The sequence below is a fragment of the Chiloscyllium punctatum genome, chromosome 40 (genome assembly GCF_047496795.1).
Source record: "Chiloscyllium punctatum isolate Juve2018m chromosome 40, sChiPun1.3, whole genome shotgun sequence".
NCBI lineage: Eukaryota > Metazoa > Chordata > Chondrichthyes > Orectolobiformes > Hemiscylliidae > Chiloscyllium > Chiloscyllium punctatum.
This window is the reverse complement of record NC_092778.1, coordinates 42,936,073-42,950,327: the sequence shown is the minus strand read 5'-3', so window position 1 is coordinate 42,950,327 and position 14,255 is coordinate 42,936,073. Positions and strand designations below refer to the sequence as shown.

General features: G+C 41.7%; 1 protein-coding gene across 5 annotated transcripts in view; it reads right to left on the bottom strand.

Moving 5' to 3' along the window:
* Window positions 1–6,044: 6,044 nt before the first annotated feature.
* The window catches only part of ift140 (intraflagellar transport 140 homolog (Chlamydomonas)), a 145,557-nt gene continuing 137,346 nt past the window's right edge, over window positions 6,045–14,255 (bottom strand). For 3 of the 5 annotated variants that reach the window (XM_072559662.1, XM_072559665.1, XM_072559666.1), the window contains exons 26-30: window positions 12,433–12,639; window positions 10,282–10,494; window positions 8,726–8,892; window positions 8,116–8,257; window positions 6,046–7,067 (exon numbers count right to left, since the gene is read on the bottom strand). In XM_072559662.1, coding sequence (XP_072415763.1) covers window positions 6,852–7,067; window positions 8,116–8,257; window positions 8,726–8,892; window positions 10,282–10,494; window positions 12,433–12,639 — 945 coding nt within the window. In that variant the 3' untranslated portion in view covers window positions 6,046–6,851. Of the gene's footprint in view, window positions 7,068–8,115; window positions 8,258–8,725; window positions 8,893–10,281; window positions 10,495–12,432; window positions 12,640–14,255 lie in introns of all 5 variants that reach the window. The other 2 variants (XM_072559663.1, XM_072559667.1) reach the window with 2 other exon arrangements.

The window sequence follows — 14,255 nt, the reverse complement described above, 5'->3', positions numbered from 1 at the left end:
TTCATGTTTGTCATGTTTCACTTTCATGATGAGAGTTTTGAATCACATCTTGGCATTGTTAATACATCGGTGTTCAGGACGGTCAAGGTCAGAAGATTGAGGCTATTGATATGCATGGCAGAAGAAAATTTCCCCCCTTCAACTAAACATCTCAGATTTTGTTTCCTTACTTGGAGGTGGAGCTTTGGGTTCTGGGAGAAGTCTCCAAGCCACGAATGGACCAGCAACTTAAAACCGACATCACAAGGTATTAAAAGCAGTGGGCCACTGGACAGTTGTACAATGTTGCAGAGGCAAATGTCTGTAGAAATACTCCTGGAGTTATCCAAAAATTGTCCTGTGTTTAGCAGCATTATATGTTCCCAATGCCATCAAATTTAGCTTACTAATGAGTAATGAGTGGAAAGATGCAGGTCACACAATATGATGAACTGATATTTGTTAGCAATGGTAAGATTCTCTTAGAGCTTTCAGGAGTCTTTGTTTCCTTTTGCACATATCAAAACCACTGCTTAGTTAAATACCATCAAATCCAACTGTGAAAGTTAAACAAAGGATTCAGGGTAATCCAAGATGGAAGACGGGAAAAAATTGTGGCTGTAAGAACTGCTCCTTTTTTGAGGTATTTGTAATTTCCTTGAATTCCAGAAGCAGCAATTACTGTTTTATATGCTGTTGGATTGTTTTGGAACTTTGAGGAAAAATGATCAAAACAACAGCACTTTTAACAGGAGGAAGACAGATAAAAGACAGCAACCACACGGTCAGTGAGGGAGAGAGAGAAAGAAAGAATTGGGCGGCACAGTGGCACAATGGTTAGCACTGCTGCCTCACAACACCAGAGACCTCAGGCAGCTGTCTGTGTGGAGTTTGCACATTCTGCGTGGGTTTCCTCCAGGTGCTCCGGTTTCCTCCCACAGTCCAAAAATGTGCAGGTTAGGTGAATTGGCTATGCTAAATTGCCCATAGTGTAGGGTAAGGGGTAAATGTAGGGGAATGGGTGTGAGTGGGTTGCTCTTTGGAGGGTCAGTGTGGACTTGTTGGGCTGAAGGGCCTGTTTCCACACTGTAAGTAATCTAATCTTAACAAAAACCTACACAGCTAACTGACACAGCAGTGAATCTGTACAGTTCCTGCCTTTGCTATTTGAGTCCATTTATCTCTGAACATTGGAGTGCATCTAGGAAAAAGTAACAAACAGTGAAATTCATAGGTGGCCTTAGAGGAACCTGTGTGGGAGAGCACAGGAACATATAAGTGTAGAGTTTTTAACATGTAACCTTGCTGTAAGTCTACAGTGATGAGTAGAGTAGGTTCTTTCTTGATTATATGTTTTATTGAGATCTGTCTCTTGATTAAATTTAAAAATATAAACCATAAGTACTAAGTTAGCCTGGAGCACTTCTTTAGAGCAAAAAGACAATGCTATTTTCTGGGCCTGTAGATTGTGAAGGAGCAAAGATGGCCTTTAATAGTGATGTGCTCGTCCTGTTGGATGTGGGAGTTCAGGGAGAGTTTCCTTGTTACTAATGATTATGTTTGCAAGAAGTGTCTTTGGTTGTGAATCCTATCAGATCACATGGATCAGTTGAAGCAGCAGTTAGAGGCAATGAGGGATTTACAAGAGCTAGGGGGTGTGATGGATAGCAGGTATAGGAAGGGAGAAAAACTGTAGATTCAGTCACATAGATGCGTTAACTCCAGGAAAGGTAGAAGCAGGAGTCTTCTGTGGCTATCCCCACTTCAAACAAGTATACTGTTTTGGAAAATGTAGGGGGTGATACTCTCAGGGGAATGTAGCATGAACAGCCAAGTTTCTGGTATTGAGACTGGTTCTAACACAATGAGGGGTATGTCTGGTTCCAAGAGATCAATTGTGTTAGGGGACTCTCTAGTTCGAGGTGCAGACAGATGTTTGTGTGGCCAGCAGTGAAAAATCAGAATGGTGTGTTGCTTCCCTAGTGCAAGGATCAAGGATGTCTCAGAGACGGTGCAGAATGTTCTCAAGGGGAGAGAGGAGCCAGCAAGAGGTCAATGTCCACATCGGAACCAACAACATAGGAAGGGAAAAGGTCGTGATTCTGAAGGGAGATTACAAAGTGTTAGGTAAGAATTTAAAAAGGAGGTCCTCGAGAGTAGTGATATCTGGATTACTCCCAGAGGGGTATGCCTGGTTCCAAGTGATTGATTGTGATAGGGGACTTTCTAGTCAGAGGTAGACTGACTTTTTGCTGCTGGCTGTAGAAACATTGGAGTGTTGCCTCCCTGGTACAAGGATCAAGGATATCTCAGAGAGTGCATCATGTTCTCAAAAGGGAGGGACCAGCAGGAGGTCATTATACACATTGGAACCAACCACATAGGAAGAGAAAAGGATGAGATTCTGAAGGGAGAATATAGAAAGTTAGGCAGGAATTTAGAAAGGTTTTCAAGGGTAGTAATATCTGGATTACTCCCGGTGCTACAAGCTAGTAAGGTTAGGAATAGAGGATAGAGCAGATGAATGCATGGCTGAGGAATGGGTGCAGGGAAGAAAGGTTCAAATCTTTTGGATCATTGGCATCTCTTCTGGGGTAGAAGTGACCTGTACAAGAAGGATGGATTGCACCTGAATTGGAAGGGGATGAAGATATGGCAGGGAGATTTGCTAGAGATGCTCGGGAGGATTTAAACTAGTAAGGTTGGTGGGGGGGGGGGTGGGGGGGGAAGGATCCCAGGGAAATAGTGAGGAAGGAGATCAATCTGAGACTGGTACAGTTGGGAAAAGGAGTGAGTCAAACAGTCAGAGCAGGCAGGAACAAAGCAGAGATCAAGGTAGGACTGATACATTAAACTGTATTTACTTCAATGCAAGAGGCCTAACAGGGAAGGCAGATGAACTTGGGTCATGGTTAGGAACATGGGTCTGGGATATCATAGCAATTACAGAAACATGGCTCAGGGATGGATATAACTGGAAACTTAATGTTCCAGGATACAAATGCTACAGGAAGGATAGAAAGGGGGGAGAGAGGAGGGGAGTGCTATTTTTGATAATGGATAGCATGTTTGCTGGACTTAGCGGGGGGATATTCATGGGAGTACCTCCAAGTAAATTATTTGGGTGGAACTGAGAAATAAGAAAGGGATGATCACCTTATTGGGATTGTATTAAGACACCCTAATAGTCAGCAGGAAATTGAGAAACACATTTGTAAGGAGATTTCTGTTATCAGTAAGAATAATAGGGTGATTATGGTAGGGGACTTTAACTTGCCAAACATAGACTGGGACTGCCATAGTGTTAAAGCTTTAGATGGAGAGGAATTTAAGTGTGTACAAGAACATTTTCTGATTCAGTATGTGGATGTACCTACTAAAGAAGGTGTAAAACCTGACCTACTCTTGGGAAATAAGGCAGAGCAGGTGACTGAGGTGTCAGTGGGAGAGCACTTTGGGGCCAGCGACCATAATTCTCCTAGTTTTAAAATAGTGATGGAGAAGGATAGACCAGATCTAAAAGTTGAAGTTCTAAACTAGAGGAACGCTAATTTAGATAGTATTAGGCAAAATCTTTCAAAGCTGATTGGGGCAGATGTGCAGAAGTAAAGGTACGGCTGGAAAATGGGAAGCCTTCAAAAATGAGATGAGAGTCCAGATATAGTACATTCCTGTTAGGGTGAAAGGAAAGGCTAGTAGGTGTAGGGAATGCTGGATGACTAGAGAAATTGAGGTTTTGGATTAGAGTGGTGCTGGAAAAGCACAGCAGGTCAGGCAGCATCCAAGGAGCAGGAAAATCGATTAAAGCCCTTCATCAGGAATGGAGGCATGGTTTCCAGCATCTGCAGTCTTCACTTTTGCCAAATTGAGGTTTTGAGTTTAGAAAAAGAAGGAAGCATATGTCACATATAGAGAGCAAAGATCGAATGAATCCTTAGAAGAGTATAAAGGCAATAAGGAGTATACTTAAGAGGGAAATCAGGAGGGCAAAAAGGGGACATGAGATAGCTTTGGCAAATAGGGTTAAGGAGAATCCAAAGGCATTTTACAAATACGATAAGGACAAAAGGGTAACTATGGATAGAACAGGGTTCCTCAAAGATCATCAAGGTGCCTATGTGTGGAGCCACAGAAGATGGGCAAGATACTAAATGAGTTTTTTGCACCTGTTTATTGTGGAGTAGGATATGGAAGATATAGCATATTGGGACATCTTGAAAAATGTCCATATTACAGAGGAGGTGGTGCTGGATGTCTTGAAACGCATAAAAGTGGATAAATATCCAGGACCTGATCAGGTGTACCCTGGGCGGCACGGTCGCACAGTGGTTAGCACTGCTGCCTCACAGCGCCAGAGACCCGGGTTCAATTCCTGCCTCAGGCGACTGACTGTGTGGAGTTTGCACATTATCCCCGTGTCTGCGTGGGTTTCCTCCGGGTGCTCCGGTTTCCTCCCACAGTCCAAAAATGTGCAGGTTAGGTGAATTGGTCATGTTAAATTGCCCGTAGTGTTAGGCGAAGGGGTAAATGTAGGGGAATGGGTCTGGGTGGGTTGCACTTCAGTGTGGACTTGTTGGGTCGAAGGGCCTGTTTCCACACTGTAAGTAATCTAAAAAAAAACTCTGTGGGAAGCTGGGGAAGTGATTGTTGGGCCTCTTGCTGAGATATTTGTATCATCGATAGTCACAAGTGAGGTGCTGGAAGACTGGAGGTTGGCTAAGTTGGTGCCACTATTTAAGAACGGTGGTAAGGAAAAGCCAGGGAACTACAGATCGGTTGAGACTGACGATGGTGGGCAAGATGTTGGAGGGAATCCTGAGGGACAAGATATACATGTATTTGGAAAGGCAAGGACTGATTAGAGATAGTCAACATGGCTATGTGCGTGGAATTCATGTCTCACAAACTTGATCGAGTTTTTTGAAGCAGTAACAAAGAGGATTGATGAGGGCAGAGTGGTAGATGTAATCTATATGGATTTCAATAAGGTGTTCAAAAGGTTCCTCCTAGGAGACTGGATAGCAAGGTTAAATCTCGTGGAATACAGGGAGAACTAGCCATTTGGATACAGAATTGGCTTGAAGACAGAGGATGGTGGTGGAGGGTTGCTGTTCAAATTGGAGGCCTGTGACCAGTGGTGTGCCACAAGGCTCAGTGCTGGGTCCACTGCTTTTTGTCATTTATATAAATGTTTCGGATGTGAGCATAAGAGATACAGTTAGTAAGTTTGCAGATGACACCAAAATTGGGATGTAGTGAATAGCGAAGAAGGTTACCTCAGAGTACAATGGGATCGTGATCAGATAGGCCAATTGGCTGAGGAGTGGCAGATGGAATTTAACTTAGATAAATGCAAAGTATTGTGTTTTGGAAAAGCAAATCAGAGCAGGACATTTACATTTAATGGGAAGATTCTTGGGATTGTTGCAGAATTAAAAATTTTTGGAGTGCAAGTTCATAGTTCCTTGTAAGTAGAGTTGCAGGAAGATAGGATAGTGAAGGTGTTTGGTATGCTTTCCTTTATTGGTCAGAGCGTTGAGCTTAGGAATGGGAAGTCATGTTGCGGCTGTGCAGGACATTGGTTAGGCCACTGTTGGAATATTGCGTGCAGTTTGGTTTCCTTCCTATCAGAAAGATGTTGTGAAACATGAAAGAGTTCAGAAAAGATTTACAAGGATGTTTTCAGGGTTGGAGGAATTGAACTATAGGGAAAGGCTGAATAGACTGGGGTGGTTTTCCCTGGAGCGTCGGAGGCTGAGTGGTGACCTTATAGAGGCTTATAAGATCATGAGGGGTATGTATAGGACAAATAGATATGGGCCAAGTGCTGGCAAATTGGACTAGATTAGATTAGGATATCTGGTCTGCTTGGACGAGTTGGACCAAAGGGTCTGGTTCTGTGCTGTACATCTCTATGACTCTGTATGTATCTTCTTAATAGAATTATTTAACTTTACAAACGCAAGGTAAAACAATCACAAGTGGCAAGTTTTTATTGTTTTTAATCCTGTCACAAAGTACAGGATGTGATAAAAACTGAATTACAAATCTTAAGAGTAATTTAATAAATACTAGTAAAAATATATAAAAAAGTGTCAATAAATGATCTGCTTGAAATTGTTTTAGCACAAATTGTACATTAGGGATAATAAACCTGACTGTTAAAAAGCTAGAGACCAATTGAACTGTAAATTCTGGTATGTTTGAATCATTCTGGTTAACTGCAAACATTCAGTATATAAGTTGACAAAATCCAAGAAATCCCCAGTGAGTTTCCCTCTCGCCTAAATGTGACTTGTAGATAGCAGTCTTATTAAACATTGCCGGGGGGTTTGGCTGTCAAATGGATCACTGTCAATTATTTTTCTTGATTGTTCCATTGCTCAAAAGCAACTCGGGAACAGCAGCAGCAAGGTTGTTGTGGTACAGAGCAATAGTGTTGCTGCACTCAGACTCCCCTGTGCCAAGTGGCACTTAAAACTCTTTCCATATCTAACAGTCACTTTGCAGACAACAAGCTAATTAGATTCTATTTATGATGCTGCAATGATGAAGCGATTGCACTTAGTTTTGAGCAAAATGTTGTTGGTGTCTCTTAGGTTGTCAGGGACTATCAGCCAGAAAGGAATGAACAAGTATTTGAGACACATGTGTTCACTGGGATATAATGATAAGATTTAGTAGAAGTGTAGTTTTCTGTCAGTTTACAGTGACTGAGTCTAGTCTTTGGGTTTCAGATAAATATGAACTGGAGGTCCTTCCTGAGGCAAAATTAGGAGTCCTGGGCTGCCAGAATAAATTGTCTCTTGGTAAAATATTCATATTAAAATGCGTTTCAAAGTTTTTAAGGCTCGATCTGTTGAGTTTCAAGGTCAGTCCTCGGCACCATTGTAAGACTCCTCAGCTACATCTTCTTCCACTTCCTCTCCATCCTCTGCACTATTGTGTCGAACACTCTCCAACATCACGTTGGTCTTTATTGGAACACCCACTGCCTTATAAACAGCATCAGTAATTTGCTGGTTGATGTAGTAGTTCACATTGACAGAAGGTAATTTCTTCATCATCTCTTCTATGTACTTGTAGGCCTGTAACATTATTACAAGTTAGCATGAGTGCAGTGATTAAAGGCAGATACTTTCTAATCAACCTGTTCAGATATGTTATCACATATGTATGGAGCAGGAAGATTATGGACTTGAACCTGGGCCTTTTGGCTCAGCGATATGGACCTTACTACTGTGCCACAGTAGTCTTCAGTGATTAAAGATACTATACGGCGCTGAAACATTTTATTAGCAGCAAGCATAATCTTAGTAGAAGCAGTTTTGTCAGACTGCACTATCATTTCTGAGAATTCTCTCTCAGAACCAGGGATTTTTCCCACTTCCTTATCCAAATCCACTTCCTTCTGACTGTTGCCTATGTAAAACTATTCAGATTTTACTTTTAAAAGCTACGCATTACTGAATAAATGCAGGGACAAATATAATTCAGTTCAAATCAGGTGTATCAGTGCATTCTTGATTTTATTTCACTGCAAACCCTTAAGATATTTTGCTGTCTTTAAGATGCTCTATTCATTCCAGTTGATGTGATGTTTCTGCATTGCAGCCTCTGAACTTATGGGAATATGGGTAGTTCTGGGATAATGTGCGTTTTGGCAGCACAATTTGGCTGTAACGTCACTGAAGAATTAGGGAACAGTATTTTTGAGAATGCTTACCTCGGTTCACAGCTTTGTTCTCCACACGCACCTATGTCCGTGCTATTCTGCACATGCGCGATGTCAGCGACAGTCTCCGTGCTGCCCATGCGCCAATGTCAGCTGCCGACAGAGCAGCTTTCTGTGAGAGGGACTGTAGAGGGAGCAGCTATCTTGCATTTTTTACCTGTACCATGTTAAACTTACTTTTGTTTGGTGAATAAGTATGATTTCAACCTTCATTCAGGCTGCTCTATACTTTGTGTTAGACTTGTGGGTGATTTTTGAGCAATCATTAGTGATATTTTTTGCTGGTCTGCCCCAACCCCACTTTTCCCAGAGGCCCAATTATTTTTATTATGCGATTTTCTATTATGCAAGGTTTTGCTGGAACACAACTATGGCATTATAGAAGAACTATTTGTACTCACCACCTCAAAACTCCCCTGTTGTGCATGATGTTCCACCAGCAGCGCATAGACATCACCGGTTCTAACAGTCTGGTCAAGCTCAGGCTCACCCAGCAGATTCTCGCACTGTTTTAATGCCTCCTTTGGATCCTCTTCATACAGCCTACAGGTGTCACAGGCACATGTGGTAATTTAACTTAGGTGCAACCTGGGTGGAAGCTTTCAGCTTGCTCCTCACTCTGGAAGGACCATTGATCATGAAGCTAACCTTTAATAAAGTACTCTTATTCACTGTTCAAACCTGCACCAATATTAGAAAATTTGATTTATGAGAATTATACTCTAGGACTGAGAGAACAGCTTTTAATTGTGTGCATCTTCGTTAACAAAGTCAAATTAATGAAATGATACTTGATGAGTGAGTCTATTCTAGCTTTTATTTGGTTACAAAATGTAGGCTTCATGGCTAGACTCAACATTTATTACCCATCCTAATTGCCCTGGAGAAAGTAGTGCTAAATTACTGCACCTCTTGCAATGTACCAATACCTGTAGTGCTGGTAGGAAGGAGATAATGGAAGATTTATAATGACAATATTGCAAGGAAAGGAGATGACATGTATGCACTTACCTTCGGATCTGCACAAATTTCTTCACCATTGTCAACTTGTTCTGCAGCTGTCCAAGCCGTTCCTCCAGTTCACCTTGATTCCTCATCTTGGCTTTGGACAAGCACTTGTATGCCTCAGTCAGAGCTCCCAATGCTTTCTCATAGTTCTGATATTCATCAATCTCAACCTGATACACAAATGGAAACAAGCATGTATATTGGAGGCATGAGTAAAGAAATCACTCACAGTTTTGGTTATTCTCCATTTAAATTATTTTATTTGATCTGATTAACCCTGCCCCTCTAGAACATCTACTGTCCATCAAAGCCCAGCTGGGTTGCTGTAGTTCAGTTTTAATGGAACTGTACCAGATTCTTATACTGTACACTGGGAACACATTAATGTGGGAGGTCAGTTCCTGGCAGTCCTATACACTGGGAACACATTAATTTGGGCGGTTAGTTCCTGGCTCTCCTATACACTGGGAACACATTAGTGTGGGAGGTCAGTTCCTGGCTCTCCTATACACTGGGAACACATTAGTGTGGGAGGTCAGTTCCTGGCTCTCCTATACACTGGGAACACATTAGTGTGGGAGGTCAGTTCCTGGCAGTCCTATACACTGGGAACACATTAATGTGGGAGATCAGTTCCTGGCTCTCCTGTACACTGGGAACACATTAATTTGGGCGGTTAGTTCCTGGCTCTCCTGTACACTGGGAACATATTAATTTGGGCGGTTAGTTCCTGGCTCTCCTGTACACTGGGGAACACATTAATGTGGGAGATCAGTTCCTGGCTCTCCTATACACTGGGAACACATTAATGTGGGAGATCAGTTCCTGGCTCTCCTATACACTGGGAACACATTAATGTGGGAGGTCAGTTCCTGGCTCTCCTATACACTGGGGAACACATTAATGTGGGAGATCAGTTCCTGGCTCTCCTATACACTGGGAACACATTAATGTGGGAGATCAGTTCCTGGCTCTCCTATACACTGGGAACACATTAATGTGGGAGATCAGTTCCTGGCTCTCCTATACACTGGGAACACATTAATGTGGGAGATCAGTTCCTGGCTCTCCTATACACTGGGAACACATTAATGTGGGAGATCAGTTCCTGGCTCTCCTATACACTGGGAACACATTAATGTGGGAGATCAGTTCCTGGCAGTCCTATACACTGGGGAACACATTAATGTGGGAGATCAGTTCCTGGCTCTCCTGTTTATACAGTCTGAAGAGCAGGAATTCTGCCATTCCCAGCAGCTTCATTGCAGTGCCAACCCCAAGGTGCCAAGGGACCATTCATTTACAGCAACATCTCTCTCCTTGAGCAGTAGGAAATAATATTCATTTTAAAAAGCACACCAATCACTGGATAATGAATTATTTTAGAATCTTTGTGCTCAGTACAGAATCCTCTGTAATCATTTCAAAAATAAAAGATATTGATGTTAAGGGTAGTAATGGGGCAGGGAGCAGAGTTTGCTGGGACTAAACTTCGACAGCAGTCTGGCTGATGTTTAAGCCATTAATACGTTGCCTCTGACACTGTCTAAAACACAGACCTGTGCACAGGCATCATAAAAGCCAGCAAGCAAATCCAGCGCTCGTCCCTTAGTATAGAAGCTGATGATATTTTTCATTATTTCTGGATCTTTACGCCAGTCCAAAGACTGAAGGTAGTTTGCTGCCATGATGTAAATCTCCTTTTGACGAGAGACTCCTGTAAAGAAAATGATCTTCTCTGTGTCTCCTGATTTCAGAAGTGCTCTCATTGCCTGAAAAACAACAGATAATATTTCACTATGGTGAACATGAATGCAAATATTCAGCCTTGTCTTATGTACTCATGTGCTTCCCCTCATTGCAGATGAAAAAATTAATGAAGCCCCCACCACTTGTTTACTGTTAACTGCCTAGCACCAAATATGACTGGATGTGGTAGGACTGCAGATCTTAAATATGACCTGTTGTTTGTGGAAACACTTAACTTTGTCAATTGCATGCTGTATCTGCTGTTTGCCTTGCAGGTAGTCCTATGTTATAGTTTCATCAAGTTGGCAACTATTTTTTAGGTAGGCCTGGTGCTACATGTCTTCCTGCACTCTTCAGTGAACCAGGGTTGATCTCTTGGCCTGATGGTGATGATAGAATGGGGTCAATGCCAGGCCATGAAGTTAGATTGTGGCTGAATACAATTCTGCTGCTGTTGGTTTGATTTGATTTGATGTGATTTGATTTATTATTGTCACATGTACCTAGGTACAATGAAATGTTTTGTTTTGCAGACAGATTACGCCATACAAAACACATAGAGTAATGTCTGTGATGGCTTACAGTGCCTCATGGACAACCTGTTTGCTACATTTGTTCGAAGTCTGTCCCGTTCCAACAGAGGCAGTTCTGCACCATATTTCCTGGAATTTTCTCTCATCTACTAATTTCCCAACTCCTTTTCTCAAGCCCACTTCTGATTTTTGCATTTGTATGCCTCAGTCAGTAGTTCAAAAGGACCCAATTTCCCAGGGCAACTAGGGATGGGCAATTGATACTGACATTAATACTGTAATACCAACATTAACTTGAAAACCATTTTTTAAAAACCGGCATTTTAGTAATATTAGAATAACAAAGAGCAAAGGGAGAAAAATGAAAGAGATTTAACAGCCATGTTCATCATAGAAAGGAAGTCATGCAATTCAATGGCTTGGAAAATGTTTAGTGACACCACTAGTGAGATCTTGGAGAAACAAGGACTCAAATAGCCTTTGAAACATAGATTCATAGAGTTATTCTAGTACAGAAGGAAGCAATTCATCCTTTGGCTCCCTAAAAAGTAACCATTAGTCCCAAATCCTTTCTTAGACCCCATAGCCCAGCAAGTTTATTTAACTGAAGTACCCTCCCAATTTTCTTTGAAATCATTAACCGTCTCTACTTCTACTACTGTTGTAGATACAAGTTCCAGGTCAGTACTCTTTGCTCCACAAAAATGTCTTCATCCCCCAACTCTCTTTTCCAAAATGCTAAATTTACTCTTGCACAACCCTTTTATGAAGTCCACACAAACAAAAAAATTGGAGAAAAAGAAAAAACAAATGTAAAACTATAACAGAAAATGTTAAAAACAATGAGTTCAAATGCACAACAAAAGCTCACACAGTGACCTGACTCTGGCAAGATTAACTGGCAGATTCATTTTCCATACCTAGGTTTCTAACTCCTAGAAAAATAAATGTGATTGTATTGTGATACACTGCTGTGCGGAGCTTAGCTTGGCTCCGTCTGTATCACTCTCACCTGATTTAGGTGTGTTCCAGGATTTGAACAGATTATCTAGGCTGATACCTTAGCGTCTGACTGAGAGAGTGCTGTACTGTTGGAGACATGTTGGATAAGAAGGTAAACTAGGACTGTGTTTCCCTAGGTGTTGGTGTTAAGGATCTTGTGGCAATGACAAGAAAAGCTTTTAACTTTCCTCTCTGCATTAAACATTTATAGTATTATATCTCTGATGCAACCGATGAATTTGGTGTTCATAATCTGAATTAATCTCAAACAAATCCAATATGTTCCTGAATTGATGCTGACAGCACAGTACAGCCATATGTGAAGTCCAATGTGCTAACACAATAAAATAATTTACTAGTAGCTCCTGAATAACATCACCTCAGAAATGTGCCCAGTTGATTAATGGCACAGTGAGGCTCCTTTACCTTGGCCTTGTTGCCAGCCTGTGTGTATTTTTTGGTCGCGAGGTGATAGTTTCCCTGCCGCATGCAACAGTCAGCAATACGTTCAAGCAGATCACGGCGGAAGTCCTCAGAGAGTTCCTTCGAACCCTTAGACACAGTCATTTTCTCAGCCATATCCTCAGTGATGGTCAGGTTCTGCTCCAAGCAGAGATGGAGGGCATCATAGTACTGAAATAGAAGACACAAGTGACAGATGAAACTCTACCAAATCCTATTACATCACCCTCACTGTTAGAAGATAACTATGTAGGGATATGCAGTTCACTAACTAAGAATAATCTCCACCATCTTCTCTATACAGACTAGATACTTCCAGGGCTCAAGCAGTAATGAATAAAAAGACACTCAGGATAAGCTGCTGTTCAATAAATAATGTTTTGAGTCTAAACCAGATCCTAGTAATGATGCTTGATACACTTTTTACAGCAGCCCTGAAAATGTTAAAATGCAGCATTGCACTGACAAAATCAATTTTATAACACTTAGCTTTTGTCAACTTCTGTTTTTTAGGGTGAGGGATATTAATACTGGGAAATGGAATATATTTCTTTCAAAGCAATGAGTGTCAACAACAAAGAATCCCATGGAAGGTAAACCAGGATTAGATAAAAGGAAAACTCCCTTTACACCTTCCCATTAAACATTTCCAAGGCAGGTACAGCATGCATTTTAATTGCTGAATAAAGCTCCCTTACACAGAAAGAGCAAGCACAGATATATTGGCTGAATGATCCCATGAATCCTAACTAATTAGATTATCTGAAATAACTCGGGTGGTGCAGTGGCTCAGGGGTTAGCACTGCAGCCTCACATCAACAGGGACTCGGGTTCGATTCCTGCCTTGGATGACTGTCTGTTTGGAGTTTGCACATTTTCCTCGTGTCTGTGTGGGTCTCCTCCAGGTGCTCCGGTTTCCTCCCACAATCCAAAGATGTGCAGGTCAGGTGAATTGGCCATGCTAAATTGCTATAGTGTTAGGCACACTAGCCTGGGGTAAATATAAGATAGGGGAATGGATCTCGGTGGATTACTCTTCAGAGGGTCATTGTGGACTTGTTGGGCTGAAGAGCATGTTTCCATACTGTAGGAATTCTAATTTAATCTAAAACTCATCACCAAGCAATGGTGAAATGAATCCCTCAGATAGGACAGGAAATGAGGGAAAGTTAGTATGGGTCAGAGTACCTAGTTACAGTAGAAATTGGGAAAAATGTACCGTATTACAAAATGAGTGTTGTGCCAATTCTTGAATCCCCACATCTTCGCAGGTACAGCTAAAACATCAAGCGAAATGTTATAGGGGTCTGACCAATGTGAGCTATAGCAGGATTTGTGGCAGAATTGATAAGTCCGGCAAGGCTAATCAGGACTTTGAGGTTGTCTCGCCTCCATCTTTTATTCTTTACAAGGTAGTGTGGTGAGTTTCTTGGTAGACAACAACAAGTTAACAATTAAGGTGGATTTATTGTTTGATAAATGTCTTGATGATGGACAACTTGTCTCACTAAAATTCAGCTTTCCACCTTGTCCAACTTGCCAAACAAGCTAGACATTGAAAAAAACTCAAAATGGAAACCAGTGTACCCAGCAGGTACCTAGCAGATTCAGCTTGCCGTTTGCTCTGAATGAACTCTATGTTGGACAGTGGACACCAACATTTTAGGGCATGCTCCATGGCCAACAGCCACTTTTATGGAAGTTGGCATCTAATATGTGCCAGCTTCTAAAAACCCATGTGGCACATCTCCAATCCACTTACAAGATGCTTTTGCATTTCAATGCTG